Source organism: Myotis nattereri (assembly GCF_964212035.1).
Source record: "Myotis nattereri genome assembly, chromosome: 9".
In the NCBI taxonomy this organism is placed as follows: domain Eukaryota; kingdom Metazoa; phylum Chordata; class Mammalia; order Chiroptera; family Vespertilionidae; genus Myotis; species Myotis nattereri.
Genome location: NC_138084.1, coordinates 19,306,770 through 19,323,205, shown reverse-complemented (window position 1 = coordinate 19,323,205; position 16,436 = coordinate 19,306,770). Strand labels below are relative to the sequence as shown.

The 16,436-nt window shown below is 45.0% G+C and overlaps 4 protein-coding genes across 6 annotated transcripts in view; 1 reads left to right on the top strand and 3 right to left on the bottom strand.

Annotated features, from left to right (window-relative positions):
- Positions 1-21: 21 nt before the first annotated feature.
- Positions 22-2,836, bottom strand: SELENOH (selenoprotein H). Its single transcript, XM_081100057.1, has 4 exons — positions 1,525-2,836; positions 1,294-1,439; positions 1,060-1,189; positions 22-202 (listed from the first exon to the last, which is right to left on the bottom strand). Exons 1-3 carry the CDS (start codon positions 1,644-1,646, stop codon positions 1,089-1,091), a joined length of 369 nt encoding a protein of 122 aa, XP_080956183.1. The 5' UTR covers positions 1,647-2,836; the 3' UTR covers positions 22-202; positions 1,060-1,088.
- TMX2 (thioredoxin related transmembrane protein 2) lies at positions 2,230-9,318 on the bottom strand (the record flags this gene model as incomplete). Of its 2 annotated transcripts, XM_081100031.1 has the most annotated exons (8): positions 8,990-9,318; positions 5,068-5,128; positions 4,706-4,819; positions 4,370-4,446; positions 4,024-4,130; positions 3,781-3,846; positions 3,559-3,688; positions 2,230-3,052 (listed from the first exon to the last, which is right to left on the bottom strand). In XM_081100031.1, the coding sequence occupies exons 1-8, from the start codon at positions 9,176-9,178 to the stop codon at positions 2,906-2,908; spliced, it is 891 nt and encodes a 296-aa protein (XP_080956157.1). In that variant the 5' UTR covers positions 9,179-9,318. The 2 variants fall into 2 exon arrangements, with proteins under 2 accessions (XP_080956157.1, XP_080956158.1); XM_081100032.1 differs by lacking the exon at positions 2,230-3,052 and having other exon boundaries at positions 3,596-3,688; positions 3,792-3,846; positions 8,990-9,247.
- Positions 9,175-16,436, top strand: part of MED19 (mediator complex subunit 19) — a 7,592-nt gene continuing 330 nt past the window's right edge. The window contains exons 1-5 of one of the 2 annotated variants that reach the window (XR_013996454.1): positions 9,175-9,821; positions 11,905-12,161; positions 12,325-12,421; positions 12,756-12,850; positions 13,026-13,451. Coding sequence is in view for 1 of the 2 variants with exons in the window: in XM_081100036.1 (XP_080956162.1) it covers positions 9,515-9,821; positions 11,905-12,161; positions 12,325-12,421; positions 12,756-12,850; positions 13,026-13,094 (825 nt within the window). In the remaining variant the exon portion in view is untranslated. Of the gene's footprint in view, positions 9,822-11,904; positions 12,162-12,324; positions 12,422-12,755; positions 12,851-13,025; positions 16,358-16,436 lie in introns of those variants that run through there. The other variant, XM_081100036.1, reaches the window with a different exon arrangement.
- ZDHHC5 (zDHHC palmitoyltransferase 5) overlaps positions 14,692-16,436 on the bottom strand; it is an 18,905-nt gene continuing 17,160 nt past the window's right edge. Inside the window, exon 11 of the mRNA XM_081099938.1 lies at positions 14,692-16,002. Coding sequence (XP_080956064.1) covers positions 15,837-16,002 — 166 coding nt within the window. The 3' untranslated portion in view covers positions 14,692-15,836. The remainder of the gene's footprint in view (positions 16,003-16,436) is intronic.

The window sequence follows — 16,436 nt, the reverse complement described above, 5'->3', positions numbered from 1 at the left end:
CATATAATTTTAACGTTATTAGCCATGAACTTTATTTCAACTTTTATTAAACCAAATCCAACAACTTTTCAATGCCTTACTAGAGTGTTGCCTCACAACTGAACCATCAATTCTGCAGGGGAAGAAACTATAGCTTCAGGCACATAACTGTAGTTTGGCCATGTCCCGTCATAAATGTTCCATCACCACCAGGAACAGAAAGCTGTGAAAATGAGAGAAAAAAATGTTAGAAAAGAGATCTAGGCAATCATATAGCCTGAGGAAGGTGTGTTCCTCTATCCTTGAACCCAAATACTCAGGAGAGCTCAAGGATTGCATCCTCCTCTCACATCTCAACATATCAAGGTTATGAGGCACATACCTATGACATGTGAAAGCATGGTATGAACCACTAGATATGAAGACAAGGACAAATTTAAGTGGCTAAGAGTACAGTAATGAAGTGTTGCCATATGGGACTATTAATAGAAAGACCCTACTAGGAACAAAAAACAAGAGGGTTGGGCTAAGTATGCATGAAGTTACACAAAAATTTTTGCCAATAAAAGGGGGAATCACAACCCATACAAATAAACACGTGTCAGTGATTTTGTTGAACTCATAAATGAGGGTACTGGTAGGATTTACAATCCACTTCAAAGATTCAATACACCACCAGGGGTGTGGAAAATGAAATTTTTTACAAAACCAGCCCATACCCTCAGGACAATACTTAACTGCACCTTCAAAGGACATAAATTGCATTTCTATAAATCATTTACAATTGCCTTTGAGCCAAGTCTTAGAACTTAGATTATGAAATAAAACCTGGAATTAGTAAAGGGCACACTAGATAGAAAACAGTAAAAAAAAAAAAAAAAAAAAAAAAATTGCTGCTTGCAGTTTTTCCCACCAATATAAAGGGAAAGAGGTATTCCCAATAGAGGAAATACTAACAGTTGAAGCGTTATGAAAAAAAAATGTAGCTCCTCTGTGAAATGCGGGGTAACAGTTGCTTCGAAAATAAATCACGCCGAGATCAACCCAATCCCTCCCTAGACCGCCGCCCCCATTTCAAACCTCAGCATGAGGATGCCAGCCCAAGCCTCCTACGGAAGGCACTTCTTCAGCTTCTCCACGACTTCTTGCGGCTCAGGGAACTTGAGTTTGCGTGGGGGCCCCTTCTTAATCCCAGTCCAGAGCTCCGCACCTGGGGCAGGACCGGAGGAGGCGACGTTACTATCTCCGCCGCCGTGAGCCCAGCCCTTCCTCCTCCGAACCATGCCCTCCTCCCAGCCCCGGGTCCCCACTCACTGCTGCCGTCCGGGCGCAGCAGCGTCACCTCGAAGCTGCCCCTCCGGGGCTTGGCAGGGTTCACCTTCACCGGGAGCTCCGGGGCCTCCCGGCGCAGCGCCTGGCTCAGGGCCGCGGCGTTGCGCCCGTACACGCGTCAACTCGTGCTAGGAGACGGGGAGGGTCAGAGCCCAGGGCTCCGGGTGCGCGACGCCCTTTCCGCCCCCCTCCGGGACTCCCCGGGCGCCTCACCAATGCTCGATAACGACCGTCGCCGCCTCCACCTCCTTCTGGCCGCCAGCCAGCTTCTCCTGCTTCTCAGCTGCCGCGACCACCGCCGCCTCGGCCTTCCGCTTCCTCCCGCGGGAAGCCATGGTGCCTGGAAGCCGGCCCGGGAACAGGGCGGAGACGCGGCCACGGAGCAGCGGACGACCCCTCTGCGAGCTCCAAACCGCAGGCCACTCCGCTCCCAGAACAAAACCTCCCGCAAGCGGCGGAAAGCGTGGCCCACGTGGTCGGGGGCGGGACCTCCGGGCACAGCCACTCTGCGCGCTGGGTAGGGGAGCACCAGACCTAACCACCTGCGCCTAATATAAATCTGCTTAGTGAATTCATGAGGCACAGCAGGGACAGGGACTGGGTAGCTCTAAAATCAATCCTGGTTTCAGGTTTTTCTTTAACCGCACGAGCGGCTAAATAGTCATAATGAACTCGACCCCCGCCACCACCCCGCAATTAAAACCGCTTCTCTGGGACCTATCCCAAGCAAAGACTACAATTTAAAGGGATGCGACCCAAACTCTGGATTTAAGGAAACTGTTCTTCCCCAGCGCTCCCCAATCCTGGGTACCAATAACTGGCATTTGGTGAAACTAATGAGAATGGCCTTTGAAGTTACTTAGAAATTAAGCAATTCATTTGCAGTTGCTTGGTTTTTAATACACAGACGCGCAAACAAAAGGAAATCCCAGTGTCTTTATTATGGAAAACCATCAACTGGGTGTGGGAGAGTAGGTTGGAAGGTAAGAGGAAACCCCAATCCAGCCCTAGGGCTCTCTTCCGGGCTGACCCCACAAAGGAAGGTCTCAAACTTCTATTCCCTTTCCTCCCAACCTCCATATTGTGGTTAAAGGTTTGTCCTTGGGGATGAGTAACAAAACTAGGTTTATTTTTAATGAAGGCCAAAGATCAAGCCAGGGGGCCTAAAGTAAGGGTCCTTGGGGGAAAATTTTTAGTGCAGACTCTGTACCCCGGCATTTTGTTAGGGATTAACCTACTGTAAGTAGTCTGTAAGTCCAGTAAGGAATACTGAAAAACAACATGGTGGAGATGTGTGAGTGGAGGGCAGCACTCCAAGCTTGGAGGGAAAGCATTTCCTCTTCCATTACATGAGATCTCTCCCTTCCTCCAGTGAAATAGTTGGCCCCAGGCGTGGTTCCTGCAGTGTGACTGTCAATTCCCTGGATGCCTCTTTAAAATCAGAAGCAGCACCCTGCACCACCCAGGCACAGCCAAACAGGGAAAACATAAATAAAAGGCGAAGCCTCACTCAGGCAAGGCTGTGGTTACAGAAGGGGCGGGGCTTCAAAGGTGCCTAGGATTGACCAGAAGGAAGCACTAAGAGGCAGGAAACCTATTTGTCCTTCTTGCTTTCCCCATTTGGCACTGCTGTGGGGGTTGGGGCCATGGACTGCTCCTCGGGAATATTATCCCCAGTCTTCCACTGCTTCTTGGACCGCTGATACAGTTCATTCAAGCTGAATTCTCGGATCACATTCTCCTGCACAAAAGAGATGCAGAGGTCAGGGTTGCGGGGGAGAGTTCAGAATCTGGGAAATAAGTATTTAGGCACAGTTAGGAAAAGAGGAAGCAAAGCACAGAAATTTACTCTAATCTAAATCTCTTTTATGGGAACCTAAAAGTCAACTAATACTTAAGCACCTATTATATGCCAATCACTGTGCCAAGAATTATAGCTACATAATAACGTAATCTGCAAAACAACCCCATGAGCCAGGTATTACTGTCTCCAATTTACAGCTAAGGAACCTAGGGCCTACAGAATATAGATACAGGTCCTTTAAGACTGAATCTTAACTAATAATTTCCCAGTACTAGCAGGAGAAGCATAATATAAATTTGCTGAGTGAATTCATGAATGAGATCTAATAACTAGTCCACACTGTGGGTAAGTGGTAGAGCTAGGAGTCAAACCCAGGTTGGGTTTCAAAGACGACCTACTGTCCCATATGCTTCTTCAAACCACTTGCCCGCTCTTTCCTGTACCTCAGAGAAAGTCCAAGAGACAGCTCGTCCTTTCTTATCAATCTGTGGCCGCCGCATGACTTCCTTGCCACCTTGGAACAGGATCAGGGTAGGAAGCTGCTTGGTGAGGGGGGATGTGCTCACTTTGTACCTACAGGACCCAGAAAGTACTCTGTAAATGCATGTGTATACATAGCTCGAAATGATTCCCTGTTTACACCTTCTACCCAGGCCCTCACATACCGTTTACTAACATCAGTGTAGCGTCCAACATCCACCTTCCCAAAATTTAGCCCTGTACAGTTGTACCTGAGAAGGATATATTATTTAACATAGTGTAAGAAGAAAGAATGGATCAAGGGAAGTTGAAGTACAGCTATTGGAGGAGATGCCTTGGTTGCAATGTATAAAAATTAAGGCCAAAAAACAATGAGAGGGAAGGTACAGCCTCTCAATTCCCATCATCCCTCCCTTTGCACCACTCACTTGAGGGAGAGGTCAGCGTAGATTGGAGCAAATGATTGGCAGTCATTAGACCAATTGGCAAAGAACTCCACAATCCAAGTGACCCTCTTGTCCCGCTCCAGCTCTTCCTGCCACACACAGGGAAGAAACAGTGAGCTGGATCACACAGGCTCCTGGAAAGGTTCAGACCTTAGCGTCTTAATTCCTCATCAGGGCTTCCCCTCTCTGCCTCCCTTAGCTCCCATGATGAACCAAGTATCCTTGACTTCCATTCTGAAGCACAGCTGCTCCTCCTAGTGAGTAGGGTGCACAACTACAAATTTACCCACAACAGACCCAAGAGATGGGAGGGAGGATGATCACTCACATCAATGGTTTTATCGTTGAAGTACTTGATGTACTCAGGGCCCATGTACAGCGGAGGCTTGCATGTCATCAGGAACACTAAACACAGAAAAAAAAAATATGTTGAAGGAAACAAATAAGGCCTTGGGCAAGGATTTACTTTCAAACCAAATCAAAGACTTCAAGCACCAAAGAACACACTTTGTGGACATATATAGACCACTGACACATTCCCTTCCTCTAAAGTCTCTAGATTCATACCGTCTGAGCTACACACATAATTAGGAACAGGTATGGAAGACGACTATGGAGAAACTGGTTTGGATTTGGTTCCAACCAAGTCTTGTTGTCTCCTTACCTATGCAGAGTGTGATGTAAAGCAGGCCCATGCGAATATCCAGGCGGAAGAAAAGAATTGCATTGGCCACTTTACTGAACATGAAGATGTTGCCTATATGTTGCTCCACAGTGACTGAAACACAAAGATGTCACGGGTCAGGCTAGGCAGCAAGCTCCTATATCCCATTCTTGGTCCCTCTTCCTGGAATACTTTGAAATGGGAGAGTGGGGGAGGGGGATAAAAGTCCAAGATCAAATTCAGTGTTGGCATGGAATGAGGGACTGGTACAGTAAGTAATGCCTCTCTCATAACATGAATGAAAACACCTCCGAAGGGCTTTGGGCCTACCCTTGGGAGACAGAGAAACAGGCTAGACTTACTGGACCTGCGGTTCTTCATCATCACGATGGCACTGAGAAACATCAGGATCTCTATTTCTCTCTGCAACAGAATCAGAGTGGCAGGAATGCCATCAGCAGAGATAATATTGGTGGGTAAAGGCGCCAATATGGAACAAAACCCAACAGAGATCCAAAAAGGGAATGATAACAATAAATAACTACGCTAAGGCGTAGTGGGAAAAACACCAGTCAGAGGATCTAGGTTCAAGTTCTAACCCTGCCACAAACTGGCTGGTGCCTTTCAGCATATCAACTGCTGAGCTTTGGTTTCCTCCACTGAACAACGTCTATCTCAAAATGCTATTATAAAGATTAAATGATAATGGATATAAAACAGTTGTATAAAGTATAACATGGAATAAAACTGTGAGGAATTACAACCAATTCTGTGATTCTGGGAAAACGAAACTTTTCCGGGAAGACTTTCTTGTAATATTACATTCATACAATATATGGTTATTTACTTTATTTGGTTTTAAGTTAAATTATTCCTCTTCATCTAATATTCACAGTAATAATCATGCACCTTTAATATAACCTGAAAGCTGAAGGAGGCATTTCAGAGCTCCCAAGGCCCTTTTCAGTATCCTTGGCTTATGGTTCTTTCTCACATTCTAGAACAGTGACGGTGAATCTATGACACGCGTGTCAGAGGTGACACGCGAAGAACTCATTTTTTTGGTTGATTTTTCTTTGTTAAATGGAATCTAAATATATAAAATAAATATCAAAAATATAAATCTTTGTTTTACTATGGTTGCAAATATCAAAACATTTCTATATGTGACACGGCACCAGAGTTAAGTTAGGGTTTTTCAAAATGCTGACACGCCGAGCTCAAAAGGTTCGCCATCACTGTTCTAGAATGTAAGCGCCAAGTGAGCAAAGTGAGAAAGACAATAAACATGACAAAGAAATAAGTAATTTGAAAGAGTAATAACTGCAATGAAGAATAACAATGACCATGTGAAAGAGAGCATGAGAGGAGGGCAACTATAAATTAGATGGTCTGAGGCCTTTCATACCTTTCTGTTTATAATGCAGGGGGCAAATCAATGTCAGACAGAACCAATCAACTGTGATTTTACAGCTGGGAGTCAGAGACTTAGGTTTTTAGCCTCAATTTCCAACAAAAAGTAACTTACTGGATTTAGAAATGGCCATGTAAAGTGGAAGTTAGGGAAGATGATAGACCTTACTACATATACCTGAGCAGAAATGAGGAAGAGTTGACCTAACCCCTTTGGCTCAGTGGATAGAGCGTCGGCCTGCGGACTCAAGGGTCCCAGGCTCGACTCCGGTCAAGGGCATGTACCTTGGTTACGGGCACATCCCCAGTAGGGGGCATGCAGGAGGCAGCTGATCGATGTTTCTAACTCTCTATCCCTCTCCCTTCCTCTCTGTAAAAAAATCAATAAATATATATATATATTAAAAAAAAAAAAAAAAGAAATGAGGAAGTTTTCCCAAATGAAATTGGGTTAGCCCAGTGGTCGGCAAACTGCGGCTCGCGGGCCACATGCGGCTCTTTGGCCCCTTGAGTGTGGCTCTTCCACAAAATACCGACTTCTGCGCATGGGCCACGAAGTTTCAATCGCACTGTATGTGCGCACCTGCACGTGGTATTTTGTGGAAGAGCCACACTCAAGCAGGAGGCAACCAAGTGTGTGTTTCTCTCACATCGATATTTCTCTTTGCCTTTACCTCTCTCTTCCACTCTCCCTAGAAATCAATGGAAAAATATCCTCGGGTGAGGATTTAAATAAAAAAGAAATTGGTTAGAATTGAGGCTTAAAATTGTGGAAAGATGGATTTAAAAAGGGAACTGTGGTCAATCAGGAGACAACGATAGGACTAACAGAAATATTCTGGCTCTATAGCAAAGACTAGCTATGTATACTCTGGGCAAACTGCAGCTAGACTGTCTCCTTACATCTAGGTAGGACTGTGTGACTAGCACTCCTGAATGGAATGTGAGTGGAAGCGATGTGTCCCTGTTGCACACAGGCAGTAAGAAAGGGTGTGTCCTTGCATTCCAGGTCTCTTTCTTCATCTGCTGGCTGGATGATCCTGGGATGACCGTAAGTCCATAAATTGAAGACAGTATGAGACTGGTTTCCAGACTAACTATATGAAGCAGAGCCCTTTTGATTGTTCTGCTTGTTTGCTCATTGTTTTTAAACTTTTTTATTATGGACATTTTCAAACATACACATAAGTTGAGAGGATACTGAATGGTAGCAGAATATGACAGCCCAAAATATGCCACTTTGGCTGAAGGATTCTTTTGAGCCTAAAGGCAATTGAGAACTAAATACTAAAAAAAGCCCAACCCATTTATCTAAAAGCAAGACATAAAGTTTCAAAGGTGTCCCTCTAACCCAGTGGTTCTCAACCTTCCTAATGCTGCGACCCTTTAATACAGTTCCTCATGTTGTGGTGACCCCCAACCATAAAATTATTTTCGTTGCTACTTCATAACTGTAATTTATCCGTTATGAATCGTAATGTAAATATCTGATATGCTATATGTGTTTTCCGATGGTCGCTGAGAACCGCTGCAACCCACTCTACCAGGAAGGACAAAAGTTAATCAAGGGACATAACCTTAATCCCTATTAGCTTGAAGAGAACACCAGAGGAATCTATATAACCAACTAGATTTTATATACCATTAGTTTATCTTCCTATTGTTAGTTGCCTCTGGAAGCCTAAAACTTCTGTGTCTAGTCATTTCTCCACAATTTTACTGTTCTTTGTTAAAGACATTATAAGCCAGAGTTTTAAGCCACCTCTTTAGTAAAATCTTTAGTAATATCCGTTATATTTTTTAGTCCCATTTTGGTGAAAGTAATATAGGATTATCAGATAAAAATAGGATCTTTTGAAGTAGCATGGTTACCCTTAAGCTAATTGCTAGAATGGTCTGGGAAAGGACAAAGGAAATAATAGAGAGTAAACAAGGGATGGAAGTTGTAAGGGAGTGGGCTCTGCTAAAGGTCAAGACTCATTTTTTGGAAAAAAGATCAAAACTCGCCCTAACCGGTTTGGCTCAGTGGATAGAGCGTCGGCCTGCGGACTCAAGGGTCCCAGGTTCGATTCCGGTCAAGGGCATGTACCTTGATTGTGGGCACATCCCCAGTAGGGGGTGTGCAGGAGGCAGCTGATCGATGTTTCTCTCTCATCGATGTTTCTAACTCTCTATCCCTCTCCCTTCCTCTCTGTAAAAAATCAATAAAATATATTAAAAAAAAAAAAAAGATCAAAACTCAGGATGCCCTCCTTCCTCAGAAACAGATGCTGCGATACAGCAGAGGGCCCAGAGCTTCGGCTGGTCTTTCTGGGTGCTCCCTGCATCCCTACTCAGGAAGTCAACAGCAAGAGGCGTGGGAGAGATTTCTCTTCGATGTGTTTTTTACAATTCCTTTCGACTGGTGTAACCACTGTATTCATTTCTGCGTCCTCCGCATGCAGCATAGTTCCTAGCATATGGTGTGCATTGAGAAGCGGGTGGTAAGAGCGTGTAGGTAATACGGCCAGGAGCATGGTTTCAAGTCCTAACCGTGTGACCTTGGACAAGCCGCCTCATCACGCCGAGATCAACTTCCCCACCGGGAGAACGGGAACACGACTACGTGTGTATCTCAAAGGCTCCGTGAGAGGCTCACAGGTGAGCAGCACCGTGGGCGGCTGCACGCACATACGCGGAGCTGGGGTCTGGCTGTCGTGCAGGCTAGCCGTTTTTACCGTCTTCACCAAACACCAAGAGGTTTAGACTCGATTACGGCCCAGGCCCTATACGTTACTGGTAAGCCCGCGACAGGCGCGGAATCTCGGATGCAGCCACAGAGAAAGGGCCCGTCAAGGTCGCGGGGTCCTGACTAAGGCGGGGGTCGCTCACCCAGTCAAAGTCACACGGGTTGCCGTCTTCGCGTTGCGTGGGGAGAGTGTGACAGAGCGGGGGCAGCTTCCTCACGAGTAGGAAGGCAGCAGATAGCAGGGCTGAAAGAAGGTAGTAAGGTCGGGCCAGCCATCGTGAAAGGCGCGGCACCGAATACACCAATGCAATCAAAGGTGCCAGGACCGCCATCTTCTTGGCCGGCGGCGCAGGCCGCTCTCGGGTGTCGGTAGGCCGGGCCCCGCCTCTTCCACCATTGAGACGTCCAGTGGGCCGAGTCGTGGATGCACCGCCTCTGGACCCAAAAGTCGATTTCTGATTGGACGCTACGGTACGGACTGAAAAAGGTATATGATACTTTATTGGTCAATCTGGCTGTCGCTTTTCCATCTCAGTCATTTTATTGGATATGCGACTACGGCCGGGGAATAAGGTTAGCTAGTACTTCCTGTACGTACTCACAAAGCGACGGAAGTAGTTGCCGGGACGAGGTAGGCAGGCCCCGAGGCATCCAATGATCAGTGGCTCATGGAGGAAGAGGACGGTACGCCGGAAAAGGATTATCCAATGAAAACCACTAGCGCCAGACACCAGGATAGCGCTGGGGCAGAAGGAAAGATGGAGAATTTCACGGCGCTGTTCGGAGCTCAGGCTGACCCACCCCCGCCCCCAACCGCACTCGGCTTCGGACCAGGAAAACCTCCACCCCCGCCTCCTCCTCCTCCAGGCGGGGGGCCCGGCACGGCTCCGCCCCCCACCGCGGCCACGGCCCCGCCCGGTGCTGACAAGTCAGCAGCTGGTTGCGGTCCCTTCTACCTAATGCGGGAACTGCCAGGTAAGTGCTAGGCCTGGCCAAAGTCAGCCAATCAGGTCATAATCAGGGGGTGATGGGCGTGATTGTTAACCGGGTGGTGGAGTTGCCAGGTAACCTAGGCAACTCGTGCCAGAACCCTGGAGCTCTAATTGAAAGGCCTCCGTGTAACAAGTTTGAGGAGATGGAATCAAGAGTCATTTTGAACATGGCTCCAAAATGCCTTTTAGTTCATCCCAAGTTCTGCTACATCAAGAATTAAGGGAAATAACAATGGGTATTGGTACAGTAATTTGAAGTTCATAACGCAGTTCTATATGTGTAACATAATATATAGAATAGCCCCCTGAGGTAGGCATTGTTATCTACATTTTATAGTTGAAAAAACTACAGCACAGAGAGGCTGAAGCATAGAACTTTCCTTTGGTTAGTTATTGGTTGGTGTCTACCACTAACCTTACCTATTCTGACTTTACCTATCAGTTGACAGATATTGAATATATGTTTTGGGCAAATGTTGAGTGTGTAGGTAGAAGAGGAACAAGATTAATAAGTCTGGTCCTTGTTTTTAAGAAGCTTGTTTTACTTAGGGATGCAAAGTATGTAGTTTAAGGAAAGTGACCATATTTCTTGCCAAGGCCAATCTCATTATTTGGTGGTCATGCCTCACATACAATTAAGAACTACGTGGTGGTTTTCAAAATATTATCCAAAATGAGAGCAAGAATAAGTTGTCACTTGAGCTAGACCTTGATGAATTTATATTGGTGAACAATATTAGGAAGACTTTTCCTATAATTAGGTTAGTTTTCCTAAAAGGAAACACTATGAGGGGTGTTTTTTTTTTTGTTTTTTTTTCAGGACATTAGGAGACCCATTTGGATGGATCAAATATTTTGCATAGGGGACTAATGGTTGACTAGGTCCCAAAGCTAAGTTATAGTAAAATGTGTTTAACCATGAGTGCCAACGGAATTTTGAGGTCTTTCCTGAGGGCTATAGGAAATCATTGAAGGTTTTGGTTTTTTTTAACTGATGAGTACTGCTTCTAAAAATATCTAGAGAATGGGAGGTACCATGTATTGTGGCTGGGTAGCTCAATTGGTTAGAACATTATCTTCATATGCCAAGGTTCAATCCTCAGTAGGGGAACATACAAAAATAAACCAATGAATACATAAATAAGTGGAACAACAAATATCTCTTTCTCTGTTTCATCACCCCCGCCCTCCCATATCTCTCTCTAAAATCAACCGATAAATAAAAAGCCATAGTATCTACACAGAATTGACTAAGTCACAGAGGTGAGGGACATCGGGCCCGTGGGACATTGTAAGGCCCGTGAAATCATTTGGTCTAGCTCTGACAAGGCATGAGGGGTGAGTTAACTAAATGTTTGATCAAATATAGCAGGCTAATTTTTAAGTGATAATTTTGTATGACCCAAGAATGTTGTTATAAATATCTAAATGGCCCTTGGCAGGAAAAAAGTTCCCCACCCCTGGACTAAAAGTAAATTGGAAGTGCAAGTTTTCAGGAGAGGAGTCAGGGCTGGGGAGAGAGATTTTAAATCATCTTCATAGAACTGACGGTCAGAAAGTTGGAATGACTCTTAAGTTAAAGCTCAGAAGAGGCAGAGTGTCTTCTCACCTGAGTCTTGAGCATAACCACCTGGAAGGAGGAGAGTCAACAGAAAGAGGGGATAAAATCAGAATAGTATAATGGCCAGAGGCAATGCCGAGTTTGAGGAGAGGTACTCTGGCACTGTGTCTCCTACCATTAATAGTGTGTGTTTTTATTTTTGTTGATGAGAGAGGGCGAGGGAGAAACACCAATTTGCTGTTCCACTTTTTTATGTATGTGCCCTGACCAGAGATTGAACACACAACCTTGGTATATGGGGACGACACTCCAACCAACTGAGCTACTTGGACAGGGCTGCTCTCTTTCTTATCAATGGAATGTGGTAATATCTTAAATACACTGATTTTTTTTTTTAAGGTTTAAACAAACACATACTGAAAAGTATAATATAAATGTAAGGCATTATCAGTATAAATATTGTGTGGCTGACTTAAAAACATCTTATTCTCCCTGCATTCTCTAGGCAGCACGGAGCTGACAGGCAGCACCAACCTGATCACACACTACAACCTGGAACATGCCTATAATAAATTCTGTGGGAAGAAAGTGAAGGAGAAGCTGAGTAACTTCCTGCCTGACCTACCCGGAATGATTGATCTGCCAGGTTCCCATGATAACAGCAGCCTCCGCTCCCTCATTGAGAAGCCCCCTATTCTTGGTGGCTCTTTTAATCCTATCACAGGGACCATGCTGGCTGGATTCCGCCTCCACACTGGCCCGGTGAGTCCCCTCTTGGGGAGGAAGGAGGCAAATGGGGAGGTCTGAAAGGCATGGAGGTAGTTTTTCTGTCCAAGCCTGTTCCTTCCTAACTTACTGAGCAGAACAGTGGGGAGCAGGGGCTTTGCCCCCTACACTCATCCAGACCTTCCTTTGGTTCCTTCAGTTGCCAGAGCAATGTCGTCTGATGCATATTCAGCCTCCCAAGAAAAAGAATAAGCACAAGCACAAACAGAGCCGTACCCAGGATCCTGTCCCCCCAGGTAAGAAGCAGTTCTATTCAAAGCCAGAAACCGGATGTTCTAAATCTGGTTCACCCATCCTCAGTTAAAAAAAAAAATAAATAAAAGGCAAGAAAGTTCCTTACAGAGTCCTGGACTCCCAAATTCTCCTGAAAAAAGAAGTTGATGTTCTGGGGTCTCCTGGGCAAGTAGGACCTTGGGACAGGGACCTTAGCAGTGCCTCCATATCCTCTCTGGCTATTTGAACAAAAGCAGTTGCCCTTGACCAGGGGTTGGGTTTTCCTATAATCTGCAGGGTTCTAGCAGGAGGGGATTTTGAGCTCTACATTTGATAGGCACCTAATGTCTCCAACAGAAACGCCATCTGATTCAGATCACAAGAAAAAGAAAAAGAAAAAAGAAGAGGATCCTGAACGGAAAAGAAAGAAGAAAGAGAAGAAGAAAAAGAAGGTAAAATAGGGGCCTGTGGCTGTAGCCCAGTGAGTTTCCCTTATGTCTCACCCCTATACTAGGTTGGACCCAACATTGAAAACTTAGGGCAGGTTGCACTGTTTTCCCATCCACTCCTGGTCAATGCCAAGGCCACTTCCTAGTTGTTCTTGTGTTCCTGCTTTGTCTTCCCCAGAACCGACACAGTCCAGACCACCCAGGTATTGCCAGTTCTCAGGCCAGCAGCAGCAGCAGCCTCCGCTAACAGGACAACTGGACTCTGCCAGAATGACTTTTCCTGCTATACTGAACCTGCTGTCAAAAGCTGCCTTCCTGGCTCTTGGACACTGCCTTAGGAGCATCTACAGTGGCTGGATCAGAAGCAGTCCTACTGTGCTCATAAGAGGAATGCATTATGAGAGAGAAGGGCCATGCTTTTGTAAGGCTCAGTCCAGCTTTCTCATGGACATCTCTTCCTCTCCCAAGGAAGCTTTCTTTTCATCTCTTTTGTGCAGTTGTCTGATTTAGGACCTTATCTGATTTGTTAGGGTTTTTCTTTAAAAAAAAAAAAAAAAGAAATTGCATTTATCAAACTGGCTGAAGTATGACTGCCTATTAAGAGGTAAGTGCCTTTCTGTGAGAGTCAGAGTTTAAGCCACAGCATGCTAAGATCTGGGGGGATTTGGGCCTTGTATTATATTATCAGTAGGCAGGGAACCAACCAAAATGAAATTGGGGAACATGGTCCAAAAGTTAGGAAGAGTTTGTTAATACCTTTCCACAGACAAATAACACCTTGCCCATAGTGTTGACAACCAAACACCTGGATGAGCTTCATACTCCATCTGAAGAGCTGATCCAGTTAGGGCTTGACTGTATTCTAGGTCAATTTTGTGTTGAAACAGAATAGCCAACCAAAAAAGCACCTATAATCAATCACCACTGTACTTCAACAAGTTGATTCTTGGTCAAGCCCATGAATTTTTTGAAGTGAATATCTGGCAAGCAAAGGCAAATGCTTCTCTTATCTTTATACTAGTAGTAAGAACTTTGGAACTGCCTCATTCCTTAGTTAAGACAAAGTATTTGGCTGATGTGAAAACATTTCTAAGCTTCTAAGCAACAAAAGGCAGCCTAAACTAACAAAATGTAAAGTTAAGTCCCTTTGGTCTTTGCAGGCCAAATAACTGAAAAAAATCTGAGAAAACCCAGCCTAATGTAATCAGACTAGAAGTTAAATTGGCAGAACAGTTAAAATCTATTGCTACCAGCCTCTAGATTGTAGAGGGAAAACCACTCATTCATTTAGCTCTAATTTTACAGTAGGATTTCAGAGTTCATATACTTGTTATAAACAGTGAAAATAAAGGGTTCTAGCCAGTTTCCTGAGATTAAGTGTCCAAGGCTGCCTATTAAAATTAGGGCACAGCCTTTTGCTTTTGCAAATAGAAGACAAAAACAGGAGATATCAAATTGAACTGCCACCCATATATACAGTTGGCCTTTAAGAGGGCTTTCATATTTTGATCATTCAGTCTTCCCTTTGGCTACATCCAAAATGAACTTTACTTTTCAGAGACAATTCTGTATTAAGAAACAAGTGTGGCACAAGTCAAGAGTTCTCTAAGCTTCGAAATGACAGACTTTAGTAGTTGCAAATGATTTCCCATCCCCAGGAATTTTGGGGATTAAATCACTGGGTAAAAAACACCAGGACCTGTTGTCTTAAGTGGTTATTTTCACTACAGTCCTATCTAAAGATGGGTCAGGACCAGAGAAACTTCTGAGGCTTTCTTTATGACTCTCCACCAGAGACCATTCACCCTGCCTTAACCAGACAAAATAACACAAGTCAGGGGGGAGCTGGTTAGATCAGGATTTCTTTTTATTCCTTGTTGGTTTAAAATGGCTAATCAGAATAAAAAATAAAATGGCCTCTATCTAGAGGCTGGGGTCTCCCCTGTTTAGAGGTTAGAACCCAGGTATCTCCTCTACCCAGCACCATACTGAGGTGGGCTGAGGGGTACCTCTCACGGGACAATTGGAGGGGCTTAGGCCTGCCACTCCTCCTCTCTATCCCATTTTTGGCATGTGATGAAAAATATTGCTTTTTGGATTCTTCTCTCCTAGCCTTGGATTTAAAAATGTTAACTGTGTGTGAAATGGGGGAAGGATTTGAGGGGCTAGTTGAAGAAGCCCACCCTAATCCTTCCATCCCAAAAAGGGGATTATCCAGTTGTTTCTGGAGCTTGGCCAAGCTCTTTTCCTGATCTCTCCTCCACCAAAAACATCATGGGGCTGTGACCCCTTTCCTGGGAAAACTAAGTGCCAATGAGCCCTGAAAACTTTACTCTCTCCTCTGACCAAGACTTCAGACTCGCCTCTCTCCAGTTCCTTTCCTGATCACTAAGCACCGACAACATCGGGTGCTATTTTCTTAATTGGTAATGGACAAAAGAGAGAACCCTGGGGCAAAGGAAGACTTCTATTCACATCTTTCCTCTTCTCCTGCTGGTCCCAGGAATGGGAAGAGTAAGATCCCCCTCTTAAACATCCCTCCCTCATTTTCCCATCCCAGGATAGATATATAATTTCTTTGATATTTATAATATATATATGTATATATATGTACACACACACACCTGGTAACGCAGAAGAGGAAAAAAATAGAATCCGTAACAATAATAAAAAAAATTATTTCTGGTTTAAAAATGATCTGGTTCTCTCCAGGGCGAGCAATTGCACAAATGTCCACTGAGTCTGGTCCAGGGGTTGAGGAAGGGAAGGTCTTAATAGGTAAAGGGGGTTGCTGCCCCAGTCTCAGGGCCCCAACTCTCGACTCCCCAACCCCATTGCATTTTATAAAACGCTCCTCATCCTCTTGGAATCGGTGGTTTAAAAAAATGTCCATGCAGGGGAGGAGAGCCCCTTGAGGAAAGGAAGGTGGCCACCTGGGGGGCCCTTTGGTGCAGGCGCAGAGGTGTGGGGGAGGGGAGGTGCCGAAGGCTCACACCGAAATCTCATAGGTGGTGCCACCTACTCCTGACACTTTCTTGACTCCTCCCCTTGTAGGGCTACTGAGAGGTGGCTGGCCTGGGCCAGGGGAAGCTGAGCCTATACTCTTGGGCTGCCCATTGGACTTGCTGTAGGCGGTCTTGAGCTGTACTTCATCTCTGGGAAGGAAAGAGAGAGAGAGAGGTGTCAGGAACTGGGACACAAAACACAGAAAGGGGAGACAGTTTTAAAAGTTCGGGGGGGAAAAATGATGTACTTTTCTCCATACATACTTTTTTTAGTGTGATGAATAACTTAATTAAATGATTTGTACTTAAATATGCTTTCTTATCAAAACATTCCCTTTTGTTTTTTTTGTGTTTTTTTTTTGTTTTTTTTTTTAAATATATTTTTATTGATTTTTTACAGAGAGGAAGGGAGAGAGATAGAGAGTTAGAAACATCGATGAGAGAGAAACATCGATCAGCTGCCTCCTGCACATCTCCTACTGGGGATGTGCCCGCAACCCTGGTACATGCCCTTGACCGGAATCGAACCTGGGACCTTTCAGTCCGCAGGCCGACGCTCTATCCACTGAGCCAAACCGGTTTCG